This window comes from Acipenser ruthenus, chromosome 1, assembly GCF_902713425.1.
Source record: "Acipenser ruthenus chromosome 1, fAciRut3.2 maternal haplotype, whole genome shotgun sequence".
Taxonomy (NCBI): Eukaryota; Metazoa; Chordata; class Actinopteri; order Acipenseriformes; family Acipenseridae; genus Acipenser; species Acipenser ruthenus.
In genome coordinates, this window is record NC_081189.1 from 92395888 (window position 1) to 92416545 (window position 20658).

At 36.9% G+C, this 20658-nt stretch overlaps 1 protein-coding gene across 1 annotated transcript in view; it reads right to left on the minus strand.

Moving 5' to 3' along the window:
• The window catches only part of sh3rf1 (SH3 domain containing ring finger 1), an 83647-nt gene that overhangs the window by 18544 nt on the left and 44445 nt on the right, over positions 1–20658 (minus strand). Inside the window, exons 3-6 of the mRNA XM_034035961.3 lie at positions 7677–7952; positions 6775–6870; positions 5789–6091; positions 334–447 (exon numbers count right to left, since the gene is read on the minus strand). Of these exons, the coding sequence (XP_033891852.2) occupies positions 334–447; positions 5789–6091; positions 6775–6870; positions 7677–7952 (789 nt within the window). The remainder of the gene's footprint in view (positions 1–333; positions 448–5788; positions 6092–6774; positions 6871–7676; positions 7953–20658) is intronic.

The following is a 20658-nucleotide window of genomic DNA, read 5'->3' on the forward strand; positions in this document are numbered from 1 at the left end:
CATGTGTCTCGTTTGTTTGAATTAAATCTGGATTCGTGTAGCTTTGGTTTCCTAAAATTTCCAGATACATGAAATAGAGCAAATACCTGTGGGACTCGGATATAGAACATAACCCAGTGCTAGGAATGTGCAGGAAATCACACTGCCTTAAAATAGGACACTATTTTAACAATAATAGTTTTATTTTGCATATTCCAAGAACCCAGTGATAAAATGAAATTGCATATTTTGTAAGATATTTATAGTATCTTACAATCTCAAAGTCTCTATAATAAAAATGCCACTCAGAGCAACACTGTAAATGAGTGGAATATAGGTCTGTGCTTTCCTTACCCCTGGTACTGCTGAGCAGGTGATTTCTCCTGCTGGGAAAGTAAAGGTCGCTGCTGTGGTGACAGGACTGCTAGGAGGAGGAGTCACAATCAACCCAGTTGTGCCAATATGGACCTGACAAACAGAAAAAGAAAAGGGAACATTTACTTTGTCACGTAACAGCTCAACCTCAAAACAAAAGAAAAAATGTCTCAGCTGAAAAGTTATTTGTGAAAGCTCTTTTATTCAATCATATAATATATATATATATATATATATATATTTTTAAGCCTTACCCCACCTATCATTTTCATAAGTAAAATAATTAATGTGTTTACAAAACCAACAATAAAGCACCTGTTTTGGCTTTCTTTGTGCAAAGCATTCTCTCTGCTTTCAGGAGACTAGGCTGCGATATTCTTTCAAACATACAAGCATCTACCTCCATTTTCCAAAAGATAGATGGCCTAAAAATGTCATTCTTAATATGACAAATTCATATTTGTCATATTAAGCACTGCAAATTAAATTCTTATGACTGCTGACTTGCTCAAACTCTACTTTGAGCAAAATTAACTGTACAGATGGAACAAAAGTCAAGGAGTAATCCATTCAAGCTTGAAAGAGAAAATATGGGCAAAATAAAAACAAAGGTGGAATCAAATTTATAAAATAACTTCCAATGAATTATTACTTTGTTTCCATTAAGCCTGTTCTCGAAAAAAGGGGTTGTTATATTTGTAAAAATTATCCTTGTAGCATTTGTAGAAATCTGCCTTGTTCATCTACAGTATTAGGTATGCTTTTCCATCTACGACACAATGTGCTTACATTGTAAAACACTGGCCCCAGGCTTGTGGCCCCTGTTTTATAACTGGATGAGAGCACGGTACAATGTCATGCAAGTGCAGCAAGTAGTCGAGTTCTGAGCAGCAAATCACTAAACTAAACTTGACTGGTGCCAATATGACTTTTAAGCATATTAAAAATCTTCCTTCCTAAATGTTCCTTCCTAAAATGTTAAATCGCATTGTTAAGACCACCACCTCCCTACAGCTGGATTGAAACCCTAGTATAATTCACCAGAGGTGAATTATAAGACATGGCATCTCCTTAATGACTACCCTGAACAGACATATTGTAATTAAGGAATCACTTAAATTAGTCTGTAATGATATTTGAAGAAGTTCTGACTCAAATGTAAACAATTATAACAAAGTAAATATTCATACCAGATGAAGTTAGTTTAGTTTTGACGTCACAACATTTGTCATTTACTTTATTAAGTTTCTTTGAGTTTAAATCCCAATTTAGGCATGACTCATTGTGCAACTTTGGTCATTTTTCTTCCATAATCCCACCTGGCTCGCTAACACTGAATAGTACCCTACTATGACAAAGTACCTAAACTAAGAACTCTGTGTTACAGACCTGCACACCTAAAATAAGGTAAAACAAGGTTCACAAAATGTAGGGATATTACACACATGAAGGCAAGCGTTCCGAATAGTGCCCTACTTGATTTATAAGTTTGACTAGTATTGAACACATGCTACGGTGTGTAAATTTAATGTGGTGGGTCTCTTTACTATACTGAACACATGTGACATAAGGCAATGTAATTTATTTCCAGATAATCGCATCTCTCTAAATCAATTACTTCCAGAAATCTTAAAAGGATTTGGGAGCTATCTTCAAATATTTGAAGATATCTAAAATACATTCAGAGATATCTGAAAATGATTTCCAGATATCTAACTGGACCTTTAAATGAAATATCTAAAATGCATTTTCAGATATCTTTAAATCATTTTAAGATATCTCAAAATGTTTGAGATATTACAGTACATTTTCAGGTATTTGAAATTGAATTCAAGATCTCTCAAAATTACTTTTTCATTTAGATATGTATCATAATAACTTTGTTCATTTGGCCTCGTACACGCACAGCCTAAATGCGTTTGCAAGTTCACATTTTGCTCTTAATACGGTTTAAGTACATGTTTCGATCTACCGTCATGGTAGTGCAGATTGCCACCGCTGTATTTAGCAGTGCAGAAAAAGCAAAACGGCACCTCCACTGGCTTTGCAGAAAAGAGCATAGCTGCCCTTGACAAGCTCTCGATCGATTACGTACTGTACTTTCTTCCAAAAGCATAAATAAAAACACAGCCTCCATGCTGCCGCCACACAAACCTAGCGAATGTCGTGTAATGGTGGTCAGAGTCCAGTTGTTAGTTTAAACAGGGAGTGCACTCACTTCAGTAGGAAGTTATTAAGAGATCTCTCTAAATGACAGTTTGGTATACCGTGCAAAACATTATTTAAAGAGATCTGTAAATCAATTTGAGATCTCTAGTTTTTTTAGATATCTGAATTAAAGTAAGATATCTTCAAAATGGTTTATTTACAGATGTGTCAAATTCATTAAAAGATATCTGCAAATGATTTACAGATCTCTAAATATATCTTAAAATGCAATTTGATATCTCAAAATGATTTGTCTTTTATTATTATTATGTATCCAAAGTGACTTCTAGAAATGAAACAAAATATAGAAGTATATAAAAGTTTTGGGTAATGAAAATGCAAAACCAACACATATATACAACAAAATATAAATAAAGGAAAATACAAAAAGATATATAAATAGGAATTTACAAATAAAATGTTGAATAAGTTTGAGAAGATGGTGGAAAGCAGTAAAAAACTAAACAGTCCTGAGGATAACTGGTAGCTGGTTCCACCACCGGGGGACAAGGGGAGGAAGAAGAGTGAAGAGAAGGCATAACAAGCAGGCCAGCAGAGGATGAGCAGAGAGGGCTACAGGGAATAGGAGAGTAGGACAGTGTTGCGCAGTTTTTAAATTCCACCCCCCTTTTTTTAGCATACATTTTGTCACCCCCCCACCCCATATTAAAACATTAGACCATAAGTTTATATTTTAACTTTTTCGTATTTTCGTATTTTTCGTGTAAACTGCGTATTTTTTCCTTAACCACAAAAAAGTCCAGATTTAGCTAAATACACACGCGGATCACAAATTCAACATTTAAAATCAGTCTAGAAATCTTTTTTTTTTTTTTTTTTTTTTTACACTTCGAGTGAACATTTTGACATGTTAAACCTGGGTTTCTAACAAATAAATTGTTTATTTAAATATATTGTTTACACTTGGCAAATCAACATTTCGCTAACATTTCTAACAAATAAATCTGTGAAAAAATACAAGTAACTTAACTCTTTTTTTGTTTGTTTTGTTTAAAATTGGCGATTCAACCGTTACCTGACAGATACATCTGAAAAACATTATCGTTCAGCAATTAAATCTTAGGTTTTCACAAGCTAGTCATGAAAATAAAAGACTGTCTCCTTTTGCTCCTTTTGTGGAGACTAAATAAAATAAATAAAAACACTGAAGAGCATGGCAACACCACACACTAAAAGAGGAAACAGTTTAGGGAATACCACCAGCTTGTGAAAGAGCTAATGTGATTATTATTATTGGTCAACATTATTAAAACAAAGAAGCATCATTTTACAGAAATACGAAACCAGTGTGTTGTGCTCCACCGGCACTTTGACTAAAATTAAGGCGAAATAAAGAGAGATAGACATACCATCAATTTCCAATTGTTCTGCTATTTGACATGTGCATCCTTTTTATTGTCTTTATAACCAGACACTGGCATCATAAAGAACATTATATTTTTTGACTTTAATAATTAAATTCTAATTGATGTAGATTTATTTTTATTTCTGATTGGTCTATTGCAACGCAAACAGCGCATAACAAAATACAAATAAAACAAATGTATTTCTATATTTGCTCGCTTCATTCACACCACTTGCTTCTCTTGTGTTGTGCATTACTCCATTTAAATCAATAGTCTTAATTATTTTTGATTCGCAAGCTCGCGTCTGGTGTGCATAGCTCTTAACATGCAAGCCCATGCCCATTGACGTGAGGCAGTGTATGTTGCAGAGCTGCGCTTACACTCTGACTTTTAAGATTGTGTTTGTTAACATTTATGTATTTAGCTAAATCTGGACATTTTTTTTGTTAAATCTTGGAAAAAATACGGAATTTACATTAATCCATTAATTTTTTTTTTTTTTTTTTTTTTTACACTTAGCTGTCATTTATGTATTTATTTAAAAAAATAAATAAATAACAGAACTGCCTCTTTAATCAGTCGCGTCCCCCTTAGTGACACTCCACCCCACGCTCCCCCAGGCGCACCACTGGAGTAGGAGACACAAAGGACTGGAGATAGGAAGAGGCAGTGTGATGAATACAGCGATAGGCAAGAGCAAGGTTCTTAAATTGGATGCAAGCAGAGATAGGTAGCCAGTGGAGAGTGCGAAGGGTCACATGAGAGTAGCAGGGTTGGGAGAATACCAGACCAGCAGCAGAAATGTGAACAAGCTGAAGCAGGGAGACCAGCGAGGAGAGAGTTACAATAATCTAGAAGAAGAACAAGAGCTTGGACCAGGAGTTGAATGGAAGAAGTAGATAGAAAAGGGCGGATTCTATAGATGTTGCTAGGAAAGAAAACGACACATACGTGTTAGTGAAGAGATGTGTTGAGAATAGGGAAGGGAAGGGTCCAAAATAACACCTAACAAAATAACCATATGGTGACATGGCAACCAGGATTAAAATAACAGTAAATAAAACAATAAAGTGTCAGCCTTAGACATTAAAGCAGACATGACAAACTGCACTGAAAAAAGCCCTTGACTAATTCAATATAGCAGATGCCAATGGACTTCTTCACATTTGGGGTCTATGGATTTGTAATGCATAACTGCAAATCCCTTGTGCTTTACTGAGAGGATGTTTACTGGTGCTTAATGATGCATTAGGTTTTTAATTTTTCATGGTACTAATTGGGCCCTTTTACAATTGCCTCCCAATTCCCCAATTAACCATATACGCACCATGAAGGCACTTAAGTTAGCAGCAAGTGACCCATTTAGCATAATAACAATGAATTCTTAACCAAATTGTGTAGGTCAATAATATATTTTCCATGATTTATTTATATAAATCCCTGGACTAAAGTTTCAAGAGTCATTAGGAACCAAAAAGAAAAAGCCCTCTTGGATTCTGTGGACTTTTTAACCACTGGTGGCTATGCTTTTGCCTAGTCATGCAAGCTCATGACAAATCTTGGATCTGGAAAACTGGAAAAAAACACAAATATGCACTTTCTTTATCAGTTTACTGGGAATTAAATGTATGGATTACATACACATATATATATATATATATATATATATATATATATATATATATATATATATTATTTTTTTTTAAAGCCATAATCCTATTAATCAAGTAAGGGTTAAAAAAGAAATCAACTCAAAGCACAGCTGTGAACAGCTGACTTTCTGGGGGGTTGCCTTAGAAACTTAAAGCTTTGTAGGCTCTACAAGTTTGAAGCTGCCTGCTGACTCCTTGGACACTGACCTGAGAAGGCGCGCTGCAGGAGAGGTTCCCAGCCAGCTCCCCAATGCGAGCGGCTGCTGTGGGGTTGCTGGAGCTGATGAGGACAGGGCCGCTGATCTCCATGGAATGCCGGTTCTGGGAGGCCTGCGACGACTTGTTAGACATGGTCAGAGAGGTAAACGAATGCCGTTTCTTGGTGTTCTTCTTGGCGTCTGGGTGCTTTTGGGTGCCATTGCTTTGACCGGCCGCTGATGTCCCCTCACCTGAATCCCCGGACCCAGAGGGCTTGTCCAACTCAAGTAGCTGCTTTGCGGCAGAGTTAAACTAGTGTGAGATTAAAAAATAAAAGTGTATGTTGAATTTCACATATTTAGACAATTCATTTGTATAAAATAGTATATTCTCAGTGATCAACCAGCCAGAGAAGCATATTGACTTGGTCACAGGAGGCTTGCTATTTCCACCTTTCTGCAGCAGGAAAAACATACCAATAATGACTATTGTTTTTTTGCATAATCCACCCAAAATATTTTAATTTCTCACACAAAATGTTTAAAACTATTAGCATAAATTTCAACAGGCACAATTAAGGAAAATATCAGTCAGAATTTGATTGTTTCAAGTTACTGATGACTGATCAATTTGAAATTTGTGCAACTTGCTTTTGTAATGCATCCAAATTACAAGTATTTATCGATTCATTTACTGGTTCTGTACCACTGCGAAGATGAAATAACTGCTCATAAACAAGGGTAGCCTCGGGAACCTTACAAGTTGAACATATTGAGCACAACTGATCCAAACTATTTAGAGCTATCAGTGTCATGAAAAAAGAGATCACTATAGCCCATATCCTACACACTGTATGTACAAGTGAAAATGTGACATATGTTCAGATGACATCTGCAAATATACTTCAACTTGTGCGAAGGAATTTCCTCTACATATTTGTAAAACTGTATTGTGTGACATGCATACTCCATCACTAAATAAAATATATATGTTACCTCAACATAAGAAATAGGAAAGATTCCTATTTTATCTCCTAACATTCCTTCTGCCCAGTTCTCATCAACTCGACGAATCACTGTTAGTATGTCATCCTGAAAAAGAAAAAGAAAAAAAAAAAGGTTGGCCCTTATTTTATTTTAAGCATTTCAGTCCACTATAGATAAGGTATTTACTCCTAGTACCATTTATATATATTAAAAAAATCTGAATCCATGAAAAAAAAACAAAAAAAAAACACAACTGTTACAAATGAGCTGCTTGTTGCTTCCACTCTGGTATTAAAGCACACAATTAAAAATGCACTTTGGAGTAAACTCACTGATAAAACAGAGCCCATGCGGTTACAAACTTTTAGATACAAATAAATCCTGTTCATAAGCAGGGACCATCATTTTTCTGCCTTGAGGTGAGGTGCACAACAATTAAGGGAAAGCTCCTTGACTTTCCCAGGACCATTTAAATAATTTACAGAATATTTCTGAATACAGGTCTTTTCAGTGATTTGTAACTCCACCCCAAGTTAATGACTTTGCCATACTTGAAACTGAATTTCTGCAGATAAATGAAGTCTAGACGCAGGAAAGTGTGTGACCTGGGCTTTCTGAATTGACTGGATAAGCTCTGTCAAGAGCCACAAATGCAAAAATCTCCATTAGATATTGAATAATAATTAAAACAAAAAAAATGGAAAAAAAGTGTCTATTTAGCTATTTAGAAAACTAGTCCCACTAAGTGGCTGCTGTACTTGGGTCTTTATTTGTACTTGGGTCTTTATATGTCATCTTCTCACATGGAACAGTCTATGACTGAACTGACTGAACAGGCTGAAGCAAACCTTGCCCTGCATTTTTAACAGCAGCACTGTTTTGATCCCTGTCCACACTTTTGAATTCCTCACCTTGGAGAAAGGCAGGCAGTCTTTGTCTGCTTCCTTGTCCTTTACTTCAAAATCATAGAGAGCTTTGCACTGCGGTGGCGGCTGAGGTAAGGGTTTGATGATCTGAACAAAGTTAGTTGGGAAGAAGCCATGGACGCTGTTGATCTCCCCGTGGTACCAGTTCTCGTCCACTTGCCGGCGCAGGATGATGATATCCCCCTTGCTGAACTTGAGGTCTCCAGGCTCTTTGCCATCATAGTTGTACAATGCTTTGGCACAAGGCAATTGAGGAACACCCTGCAATACACAGAAAAAAATGGTTTAAAATACAAAGATTTGTAATGGGCAATATTGAACTTTTAAAACAGGAAGTGTTTCCTCCAGAAGGCAAGTGAGGTTTTAGGTTTTCATTACAAGAAAAGGTGTGTGGAGTAAAATATCTTAGGAATTAAACTGCAGAAGGATAATGGAAGCAGTTCAAATAAAACAAAAACGCAGAAGAATAGATTTCAAAAGATTTTACAACCATAGCAGGAACACCTTTAACTCGAACTCATAAGACAACAGCCACTGTTGTTTCTGTGACATTCTAAATCATTAAAAAAAACTACACAAACAAGTTAAGTTGCAATGGTTTTACTGTACAAATTACAAGAGAAAGACTACACGTTGTACTGTACACTTTAAGCATACTTAAATATGGCTTATTTTGTACCATATGTGAACTTGTAGTATTCTATTTGTTTTTGTTATTGGATGCCAGTAGGCAACACAGTAATGTGCACAAACCTGATGTGGATGAAAGCAGATTCTTAATGCAAGAAACTAAAGGCGTGGTCTGCTATTGGCTGCATTGTGCATGGTTTGTACTGATCTTACAGGACATTTTATTAGAAACTGTTGAATGCCAAGGATCTATCTGGAGGGCTTTAAAAGCTTCAGACTGAATTTCCTTTATGAAAAAAACAAAAAAACAAAACCTTAATTAAAATGTTTAGCCAAATTACAGACTGAAACAGCTTAGTAATATCTATTTTCAGCCTCCGTTTTTTCAATGTCTGGTGGATGTATTTGCTATTCATAGAGGTCTTCTCAAAGTTTGTATACTACTCCATTTCCCCAGACCTCCTCATTTTTGGATACTGGCCACTCTATCTCAGGCGCATCCTGAATAGGGCTCATTGAAATGCATAGTTAGTTGGGTCTTTAACAATATCACAGCTGAATAGATCTTTCAGGAGATCCACATAGATCCGGGCAACAATGGCCAGTTCTTGGTGATAAATGAGTTTGCCACTGAACAGTTAATACATATTCCCAACACATTCAAGATTCAACGCTGATGTGCCCAGCAACTAATCTACTTTCCCACAGGCAATGCCCATTCTCTACAAAGCTTAGGCAGGCTAGTGGTAATGAATCAGTTCTTTTTCTCAACCAAATATTTAACTACTTACTAAGAACTATAGTAAACCACAACCATTCTGACCCAAGACCAGAAGATACCCACCCCACACACACAAGTTTCCTACAAGTTAAATCTTGGAAAAACTGGAGGTAAAACTACTTTAATAGTTTTAACTTAAGACGGTGGAAAAGTGTCCACTACTTTGTACTGTTTTAGTTACTGGAAGTAAAAAATCTCAAAGCGATAACACTGAAACTCTCTAGAACATTTCATAACAGAGCTACCAAAATACTGAATACAGTTTCTAACAGGATCAGAGAAAACATACCTTGATCATTTCTAAACTGAAGCTTATAACATTATGCCTAACTAATACCCCTTGCACACAGAGGGGGGATTTCAAGAACACAGAGGAAACTAAAAGCATATATATTATAAACAACGCATCTGCAATTTTTTGTAGCTGTTGACGGTATATAGAATTTTTTTTCTTTTTTTTTTTTTTATGGTCGACAAGCCTACAACTTTTAACACACTGATAATGATAATTTAAATTTTCCATATACATTTATATTATAAATAGAGGACAAAGTAAGCACAGTGAAGTTTACAGTACACTAGTTATCCATTGCTATTCATTAAAAATTCAAACACTGGAATAAATTCTTCATACTGTAAAAACACCATGATTTAGAAAGGTCATTAAAAATCATCTAAACTGATGTAAGGCACGGCAGGGTCAGATAAACAATGCACGACTGAGACGGAAAAAATGCTTTTGCACAGCAGTGTGTGTGTGTGTGTATATATATATATATATATATTATATATATATATATATATATATATATATATATATTATACACACTGATGCACAATGAAAACGCAGCCGTCTAACTTTTACATCAATAGCTCATTGGGCACATACATAATGTTATTTACATTTTAAATACTGAGCAGATAGGTTTGTTGATTGTTTCAGTAGTATTGTTCCTTGGGATAACAAAATACTGAGCTCAAGTCATGTGATTTCATAAAAACACCAGGTGCTCAGTGTTTGGTATTTGAGTTGTTAATATTGACAAAATGAGTGGATTAAGAATCTGTATAAATAGCCGATCGAAAAGACATGATTTTTATTAACGCAAGAACAGCGAAAGATACGACCCTGCCTTGCTTGAGCAATGAAGATCGTCTGGTTACTAATCGGCATTATTGAAGGTGGTCTGTCTGTGTAAGAAGTTGCCCCGAGAATGAGATGTTCTGCTTCAACAATCAGCAGACTAGTCCAGAGAAACCAGGAAACCAGCTCTGTGAAGGATAGGCCACGTCCTGGAAGGCAGAGGCTCACTACACCGGCCCACGACCATTACGCTGACTGTTGTGTTGTTCAAGCCAACTGGTGGGGCGTTGAAAGTGTGATGATGTGGGGAGGCATCTCCTTTAACATAAGAAAGCCTTTGGTGCAGATTGAGGGCAACCTTACTGCTCAGGGAAATATTGACAAAGTCCTTGAGGCAACAGTTTTTCCGTTCCTGCAAGCCAACCCGGAAGTGTCGATTTTCCAGCAGGACAATGCAAGACCACACAGTGCTAGGATTACAATTGCACGACTTCAAGAAAACAATGTCGAGGTCTTGCCGTGGCCAGCTTTCTCTCCTGACCTGAGTCCAATAGAACATCTGTGGGTTATGACGGTATTATACCGGCATAGATTGTGCAATTACGTACTGTGTGAATGGGTATTAAAAAAAAAAAAAAAAAAAAATGTAAGAGTCTGAGGCGGCTTAGTAGCGGCATTTGTGTGTGAAAGTGGTAGAAGAGAAATGTGCTTTAGTTCCATCACCAAATAGAGTTATTGCAGTAGCTATAGCCTAATTGCCCTATTGTGCTGAAGTTTCAAAGAAGACATTAAGAAAGAGTTCTAGTCGAAAGGTTTATTTGAGTATACAGTACGATACCACTGAAGGTTACAGTTGGGGGTAACCCATCAGCTGAACAGTATTTAAAGCACGCATTGCAAAACTACAGTATTTAGGCTAGAGGAACATTTTAAATGGCCCAGCTGACCTGATAATCTGGGTTCTTCCTCACTGTAGAAAATGTCAAATGATATGCATTTCAGTTTTGTTCAGTTCCTTCTTGGTGTTCATTCAATAATTGGCAATTTCAAGATGATTGTTTGACCTATCCTGCAATTTTCAATAAATCATTGAAATTTAAGTTGAGTGTAAAAACTTTTAAAGGAAGGTGGACGTTAAATTGGTTCTGCGATTGTAGAGTGATGTGCTGTGCTTAGTTCAATAACTTCTTACATACAATGTGTCCAGATGCATAAAATACTTAAGCCTACCTGGTTGTCACGATTTATAAAATTTAGCTTGGCTGCATCACCAAATATGACAAGAATGCTTTTTCTAGGCTATCCTGGTTAAATAATATTAAAAGTGCATTTACATTTCTCTCGTCTAAAGTAAGTGGTACAGTGCCATTTTGATATTGCACAAACTGCACTTGTGGCTTTAAATGAGAAAGAAGTATATTGCACAAGGCCAGAGGGACTGTGGAGAATGTGTACAGTAATAAACACAACCACATTATTTTTAATAACTGAAGACAGTTACACAGTCACATTAAAACAGCTTAATAGTTTCAACATATGGTACTTTTACTGTGCCTTCCAGATATGAAATCTGTTTAATCTTCATTCAACAATTGATATATTGCCCCAAGGAGGAGCTTATTTGCCTCACATGTGAACATTATTTTTCATTAGTTTTGGGTTTGATGAAACAATTCTTCCCACCCCCTTTTTTTTAAACTCCCGTCTGCTTTTTCTATACCAAGGAGGCAAACTGTTGAAGAATGAAATTAATTAGAATTACTTTTCTGAATGTCATATCAGTTATATTGAAACTGGCCTAGTTTAAGCCAAGCCTTAAGGAACAGAAACATCATAGTATTTATTTCCATTTCCCACACAAGTATTCTTTTCGAACAGGATGAGAAAAAGGAAGCACAAGAGAACATATGGCCTACCCCCTCCCAGTAACCAATATTTCAACTGCTACAGTACACTCTGGTTTTAAGTCAACAAAATTAACCAAAAAGCTACCCTACGTGACCCAATTTTCAACAACTAGGTGCATTTTTTTTCTTTTGAGGTTCACATTAGTGCAAGACATTCTATTTCACAAACATGCTTTACAAACGTTCCCTTGCCCTGACTCGGGTGTGTTGGGCTGCACTCTTTCGGGGGAGAGAGTTCAGGCTTATGGAATCCACGGCTTCTTTTCAGTAAAGGCAGACCATTGTGCCAAGCTGCCAGTTGGTTTTGTGATGGAAGTATGTGTAATAATGGATCATAAAACCACAGCTATTTGTAAAGAATAACAAAAGTTTAAATCAAGACTGTATTATATAAAATATTCCAAGACAACAAAAAAAATGCATCCTAAAATCAAGAGCAGATAATTTACTGATGGGAATTTTAAACGTTTAAAAACGTAAACTCTAAAAGAAGTGGTTGAACGTCAAATAATATGCTAGACGTATAACTGGGCACGTGACAAATTTCACCAAAACGCATATTTAATGTATTCATTTTAGTAATTTATCATCACATACAGCAGCCCGTCGTGTTTCCAATTGCCTCCAAGTAGTTTTTCTAATTGATGCAACAGAAAGATTGACCCTGGGGAGGGTTTTATTCTCGGTCAATCTGGCGCTTCATTGGTACACTGTGTGTTCATGCTGTAGTGGGCTTCGTATGGTTCAGTCCGCACGGGGCAAGAAAGACTGTTTATACACAGGGGTCGCTGGTGCGTGGTGAGCCGAGGACACCCCGGCCGACCTATGCCCCCCCCACTCCCCCGGGCGGCTGTCTGCGGTCGGCCAATTGTGTGCTGCCCCCTGGGAACTCCCGTCTACAGTCGGCAATAAAACAGCCTGGACTCGACCCGGCGACCTCCAGGCTATAGGGTGCATCCTCGACTCCACTCCGAGTGCCTTTACCAGATGCGCCACTCAGGAGCCCCCTATTTGTTATATATTTTTTGTAAAATTGCATCTCTAAACAAAGGAACTAGGCAAAGTCACGTTCGGAATTACTTTGAGAAACCGGACGAGGAAACTGTGGTATGTAAATAATTACGTCAAAACAATTTCCATACCACTAAAACACAAGTTCAATGCTTCATTATTTGAAATGAAAACATTCAGAATTACTGTGGATGGAGTTACTGAATGCATGAATGCAGTAAAAAGCAAACATCCATAATAAACAGAACACTCTAGATGGTGACTGTGAATGCATATAACACGATTTTTTTTTCCCCCATATTAATTCAGAGAATGCATCGGTGTAAATGAATTATGTATAAGCTTTAAATTTACCAGTATACTTTTACGCAAATCATTTGTTAAATTTTTTTTTTTTTATAATTCCTTGATATCTATGTAATCTGTCAACAGAAGGGGATAATCCTAAAAGGTATAGACAGACAATGTCGACCCAGGGGACTTTTTTGACCTGAAAAAAGAAACAAGGACCAGGGGTCACAAATGGAGATTAGATAAAGGGGCATTCAGAACAGAAAATAGGAGGCACTTTTTTACACAGAGAATTGTGACTGTCTGGAACCAACTCCCCAGTAATGTTGTTGAAGCTGACACCCTGGGATGCTTCAAGAAGCTGCTTGATGAGATTCTGGGATCAATAAGCTACTAACAACAAAACGAGCAAGATGGGCTGAATGGCCTCCTCTCGTTTGTAAACTTTCTCATGTTCTTATGTTCTTATTTGTGGCACCGATCCCTTAACAGTAGAGTTAATATAAACAATGTATTGGAATCTGTGCATTTGATAGATTCTGTAATATATTTTTTAATTATTATTATTGGTTTTGTTTGGTTCTTTGAATATAATATAATGGAAAAAAAATAAAAAAAATAAATAAGTTTATTCACTTTCTGCCCACAGAGCCAGGTACATCTCAATAGCACAGTACACAATACAAAGAGACATTAACTAAGAAAAATAATAAAACAAATGCTTTTAAGAAGATTCCCATTGGTATTTTTTTTTGTTTCAACAGATGTTTTAGTATTACATGCAGACAAGCCACTATAAGATTGTTCCCTTTATTCCCCTCAGCTGCAGTAAAAAAGTCTTTTGAAAGGCATGCTGAGGGGGTGGGAGTGGGTAGAGGGGAGAGGGGATACCTCTTCGCCTCAGCTGCAGTAACAGTCTTTTCAAAGCCATGCTGAGGGGGTGGGAGTGGGGAGAGAGGAGAGGGGAGAGGGGATACTTCTTTGCCTCAGCTGCAGCTACAGTAACTGTCTTTTCAAAGCCCTCTTTCCCCTCATACAAAAGTGCTCACATAGCCACAAGGCCACCCCCTCCTGCTGGATCAGGGGAGCCTGAGTTTGTGTTACACAAGAAAAGGCAGACTAAAAGAGAGATCTCGGCAGGCTATCGACAGGTTTGCAGTTCCCATTTTCTGTTAGCTCAACTGAAAAAAAAAAAAAAAGAAAAAAGCTCAACTCCCTCCCTCTCTTTCTGTCCAGGCACTTTAAACACACCAAGTTCAGACACCATAAACTCTGTAAACAGCTTCAAAGGATTTTGGGATTTATTTGTCTAAATTATAGAGTCCTGAAGTAATTTCAGTGCCCTTGTAATCACCATCTTTACAGTTCATTGGTGTGCAAGGCTTATCTAAGAACCAGCCTACAGTAAAACCATTTGGAAACTTCCAAAGCAGGAACAGGTTTATTGATAGTTCACACATTACAGTTAAGACATAACAGAACATAAATTAGGAGGAAAACTCAACCTTTATCCCCCGGAGAACAAATTACTCTACAAACGAGGATGTAAAAGTTTTTCTTCTCAGCATGACCGATTCTCATCTTATCCATAAAATAATACTTAAAAAGTGGTCGATTTAACTACTTTTTGCGTGTATTTATAGGAGAAGACAATATAGGTTACCCTGTACGCATTCACATAGAATTCCCACTGCTCTCAAAGGTTACTCAGTTTTCTCATCCTGGTGTAAATGATCACTACAGTAGTTAATCTGTGTTATTATCTGAAGAACTATACCCTTTTAAAAACAGGTCATCGGATAGCATGTTGCTTTGGAGAAAGAAGAAAAAAAAAAAAAAAAAAAAAAAAAGTACTTTTTACAACACCCATAATTCTAAGTGCAATGTGCTGTCGAGTCTGGAAGCCCATAAGGCACATTCAGGGTAAACAAAGCCATAATCCTGGGGGGGGGGGGGGGGGGGTGGACACAACAGCGATTGAAAACTAAGGTGAGCGGGTTGAAAGTTGAATAATATGCAACCATCAGAAGTTAGGTGTGTCACTTGAATCCTACACAGGCACCTCAAACAATGATTCTAAAAGAGCCACACTACAACTGAACAAAAAAGAGCAGTAGCACAATATAAACTAATCTAATGAGGGCATAAGTTGCACCTGAGATGAGACACAGTTTCTACAGACTAAATATCCTCAAACAAACAAGTGATGAGCAACACGTGACTTGAAAATTAGGGGTGAGGGGCCTCAAGATACATACACATTCAGTATAAGTTTAACATTAATCAAGGTAAACAGATATCCAGTTTCTACTATAGTTTGTGTTGGATAACAGTATTAGACATGGGGGCATGCTGGGTACGGTCCAGCATGGTTTTGTGTGTGTTTTTTTTTTTTTTAAATACAATATTTGAAAACAGCAACAGTATAAAATCTGTAGTATTTTTCCTAATACTGTATGTAGTCAAGGTAGGTGCACAATAAGTAAGGAATTAAAATAAACAAATTTAACAGAGACGGCTAAACAAACCTATCCCTAAAACAGTACCTTATTACCTCACCTACATTGATGCACCATGGTGCAAGATTAGCGCCAACAGGTTCTGAGAAACCAGCCATTACCAGTCACACACCGACATTGTTCTGAAAGACCCCCTCCCCATTTTCCTGGAGTGCTTACTCAGGTTAATAGACTGTTATTTGTGCTGTTTTTGGCAACTACTTTACTTCGGAGAAAGTGTATTAATATGTTTCTGTAACCAAGTTGTTCTAAAAGGATTGTGTTTTTTTGTGTGTGTTTAGTTTTGATATTTTAACAACCTGGAGAGATAGATATATATATTCCACTCCGAAATGCAAAGGTAATGGAAAGCCCCATGCAATTTAACTGTCTTTCCCCTAACTAAAATAGTTCTGAGTAAAATGGCTTGCTTGCTGTGTACAATCTCAGCAAGGGCTCATTGAAATCAGGTCCTGAAATTGTCCTATTTCATACTGTAGAGTACCTAAATAACATGTTACAGGAAAAAATGTAGATTTTATTCCACAACAACTTCCTTATTGTGCCAATTTCCCATTTTCACTTATTTACTGCTGTCCTGAAAAGACAAGGTTGACTCTGCTTCTCTGAAACCTCAGAATGTAATGAGGAATTCCAGAAAAATAAAAAAACACATGGGAAAATTCAGCAACAGGAAACCACCATTAATGGATAGACTCATTTTGCACTCCTACATTTCTAAATTCAAAATGTACCTTATGGATTCTAAAATCAAGTCTTAACTATCTCTCAGGTCAACCAGGCACCTTAGGATAGTGACTGTGAACTTGATACTTCAAGCTAAAACCTAATTTTAGATTACAAACAATTGTTATATTACAGATCCATACACCTTTGGGCCATCCAATGTAGCATGCTTTTGCTGTACAATCCCCAGTTGGGAGACCACTGCTGTGCTATAAACAATTTCATCTGCTTCTTTTTTTCCCCAATTTTTTACTGCTTAACTGTGACTCCATCAGTGCAGAGACATCAAGTAATTCCATTATAGTTTAGTGCCCCTGGTAATTCTGGATAATCTCACTTGGCCTTTTTGTAGTAAATCATTTTTAATAAACAAAATCATAAATAAATCAAAAAGGAGTAAATATTTTATCCCATTAGGGAGTTAATTTAGCAATCCTGTGCAAATGACACCTATAAAATTCTGATGGTTGTGCTCTCTGAACTCCACAAACTAAAACAGCCTTTAAGCAAAAGATTTGTGATTAGTGGAATGTGCAGAACATAAAATGTAATATGCAAGGTGTTACAGCCTTGTGAAAGATGAACAGCACCTAAAATAATGTGATAAATCTGTGAAATCCTTTCAGTGCAAAAATAAAACTGGATCAAGTTTCCACAAGCGTAACGATGGCTTTTCATGCCTCAGTTAGTTAATAAGCCAACACTCTGTCTGCTAAATGTGAATTCCAAAAACTAAAACACTAAACCCCCCAGTTCCCGAGACAGGGTTATGTTTTTAAAACGTTTTTCTTTTGTTTTTTTTGTTTTTTAATGTATTCGGCAGGGGGGGGGGTTACTCAAAATGAGTCTCCATCAACCAAGACCTAAAAAGTTAGACTAATTTCCCATAGCCTTTGTCATCAACTACAACACAGTACTGCTGACACAAGTAATGCATCATCCTGAAATCAAAGTGAAGATGGATCATACTACATTGGTGGCCACTGCACACCAGTCGGCATGTTTTATAAAAAAAAAAAACCCATGCACCATTTTAACCCAAAGTACTTCAAGGGAAATACAAAAGTGTTGGAAGACAATCCATTTAGGTCTTTGATATGCATCATATACTCCGCGATTGAATGCTCAGTCTAACTACTGTAGATTTAGATTTACTAGTGGTATGTGTACATCATATTGGTTTGTCATGCTCTTCTTTACCAATGTGCTTGCACCACCACTGATGTGCATTTATACTGCAGACAGCAAAAACACATTTTCAAAAGGGTAGCAGCTTCCAAAGAAATGTAGCGGATAAAGAATTTGAGATCAAACCAGATTGAGCAGCTGCTACATCATCTCAAATCCAGCACGTCCTTCTAAAGATCCACACCAAAGGTGACAAACAGCAGGAGCATAACAGCATGTGTTTACATTATGTAGAGAAAAGGACCGTTAATGGGACCAAAAGGTTAACAATAAGCTTTGTAGTGCAATGAAATGATGTCTGAGGTGTTAAACATTCTAACAACATGCATTCCAAATGAGCATTTCGACATGTCCCGGCCCTGCTCATTGTATCTTGACTATCTTCTGTATTTATCTTCTTGTATTGTCTTTTTAGGGTTATCTTGGGGTGAAATTCACTGCAGTTTCTCAAGCTGTTAAGTAGTTGAGTTTCACTGTAGAACTCAAAAATAAAATGCTGCACCCAAGATAATCTGTGTGATTCAAAATTATTATATTAAATAAAAATAAATTACATTTTGACAGCAAATAAAACTAACACAAAACTACTGTAGTCCAAAAAAAACAAAAAAACACACTTTTAGGGTCCAGGCTGTGAATGACCCCTGACCTACTACCTACTTTGTTCCCCATTCTTTAATCGGATTGATTTCTTTGAAACATGTTTAACCCATGGTTGCCTCATTCTGACCCTGTCATTGCTGCTCTGTCCTAAAAATAACTTGGTGAAAGGCAAAGTGGAAATGCTTATTCCGGCCCTAGTGGATAATGTCATGCAACTATGCATTGATTTCAAAGCAGGGCATTGTTGGCTTGTTAGTCATGACCCACATCTGCAAGTGATGTGGGACATTCTGGTAACACAAGGACCCAGCTTCCCCTGTGAAATGAGGGGGAAGTGACCACTGCACACAAAACGCTGGTTGGAAAACATTGGACTGACCCAGACAGCACACCTGTGATGCAGTTTTCAGACTATTGGTGTCGTGGGAACTGCTTTGTGGCATTCCCCCTCCCCCTCACAACTGAGAGTGTAAAGCCTTTATTCTGTGCACTGCAGGTGTGGTGTGAAAAAAGCTAAACATTCAGAGCTGTGATTTTGTTCCCCCCTTTTTAATAACTACAAATATTTACTGGTTACTTTATTAGTCTGTGTGTGTGTGTGTGGTTAGAAAGCCAAGGCAACTGATTCAATATAAAACTAATATTAGCAAAAAGCACAAATATGTTTAAACATTCTAAAATACATGTATTTTAAATTTTATAATCAAGTGTGTTAAATTAGTAAAGTGACCAAGGAAAATTACAAAAACTTATTAATCTTATAAAGCTAGTGATACCTGACTAAACCAATTAATCTCTCCCACCTCACAAGTACTATTCCTGGATTCAACTCTGGTCAGCTTCACTACCATTGTCCTGGGTTGCTTAATTATACATCAAGCATTATTTATTAAAATGTATTATACATCATAAAACAGTAAAAGTGTTAACTGTTCCAAGTGCATCTTGAACAGCTGGAAGTTGACCAAAGTAAAAATGAATATTGTTTAAAAAACAAATGAATGCAACCAATTACCAAAATACTCAATTACAATCAATTAAGGAAAACATAGGAAACATGGCTGTGCTTAATTGTGGAACGTCAACAAAACCCTAGAGAGGAATGCAGTGAAAAAAGAAAGAAAGAAAGAAAGAAAGAAAACAAACAGCCAGCAGGAATACAAACATATTTGGACTAACAGCAAAAAAAAGGTTATCGGAACAGCCTTTTCCCAGGAGTGGACTGATAACAGATAATAGGGGCAATGGTGAATTTGCTTACAGCCCACATCACCTCCATGCATTCAGTTATATATTTATCACCCGGCTTTCTCCCTTTCATTCCAGCCACTCACACTCACCCTAATAGCATACAGAGGATGCAGAATGAGCAAGCAGTTAGAGAGTGATAAATAATCAATTTTAGTTAAGTGTTGCCTCCTTCATGAACCAAAACATCACGATTAAGGCCTTAAATTGGACAGTTCTACTGCTCCAACTGCACATATATTATATTTAAAAAAAAAAAAAAAAAAAAGGGGGGGGGGAGGTCCCAGTGCTTAAACCAGTTCTATGTGAAATAGACCCCAATGTCAGATGATTGGCATCATTCTGCAGTGACAAAGTAGATTCCAGTACACTTGAAAATTATTTTCATATTTAAAGGATACGTACTATGTACGGCCTACTACTAGGATCGTTTAAGTAAGGTGTTTAGTCATTCAGTTCCTAACTGGTTAGTTAAATGTTCCTCAGTTCCACACAACAGTGACTGCATCATGGTATGTTCTTAATCCAGAAGAAATACAATACAAAATAAATTCCCCAGCAGTTCAAAGTCACACAGCAAATACCGTCAGAATGCTTAAGGACTGCTACTCTATGTTCGCTATTGATTAGAAGCCAAAAGCTACAACCTGTAAACATGAAAACTATTAGAAAAAACAACACCACCACAGTATTCATTATGATACAAAATTGCTTTTATAATGTTGAAAACCCGGACTTCACTCAAACAAAATGAACGATCTACCCAAGAACATTGAACTATGGAGAATCTAAAAGAGTAATTTATGCTGCAAAAGTGTGCATGGCGTCACCTTTTTACTGAACTCAATTAATCTTAAAAAAGGTGAAGAGTCATTTATTTTATCTTTATAGAGTCAGTCATCGAGCAGTCACTTTATTTTTCTATGCAAGTTCCCACCATAAACCAAATGGCCTATGGCCAGCCCTGGCACTTTGAGCC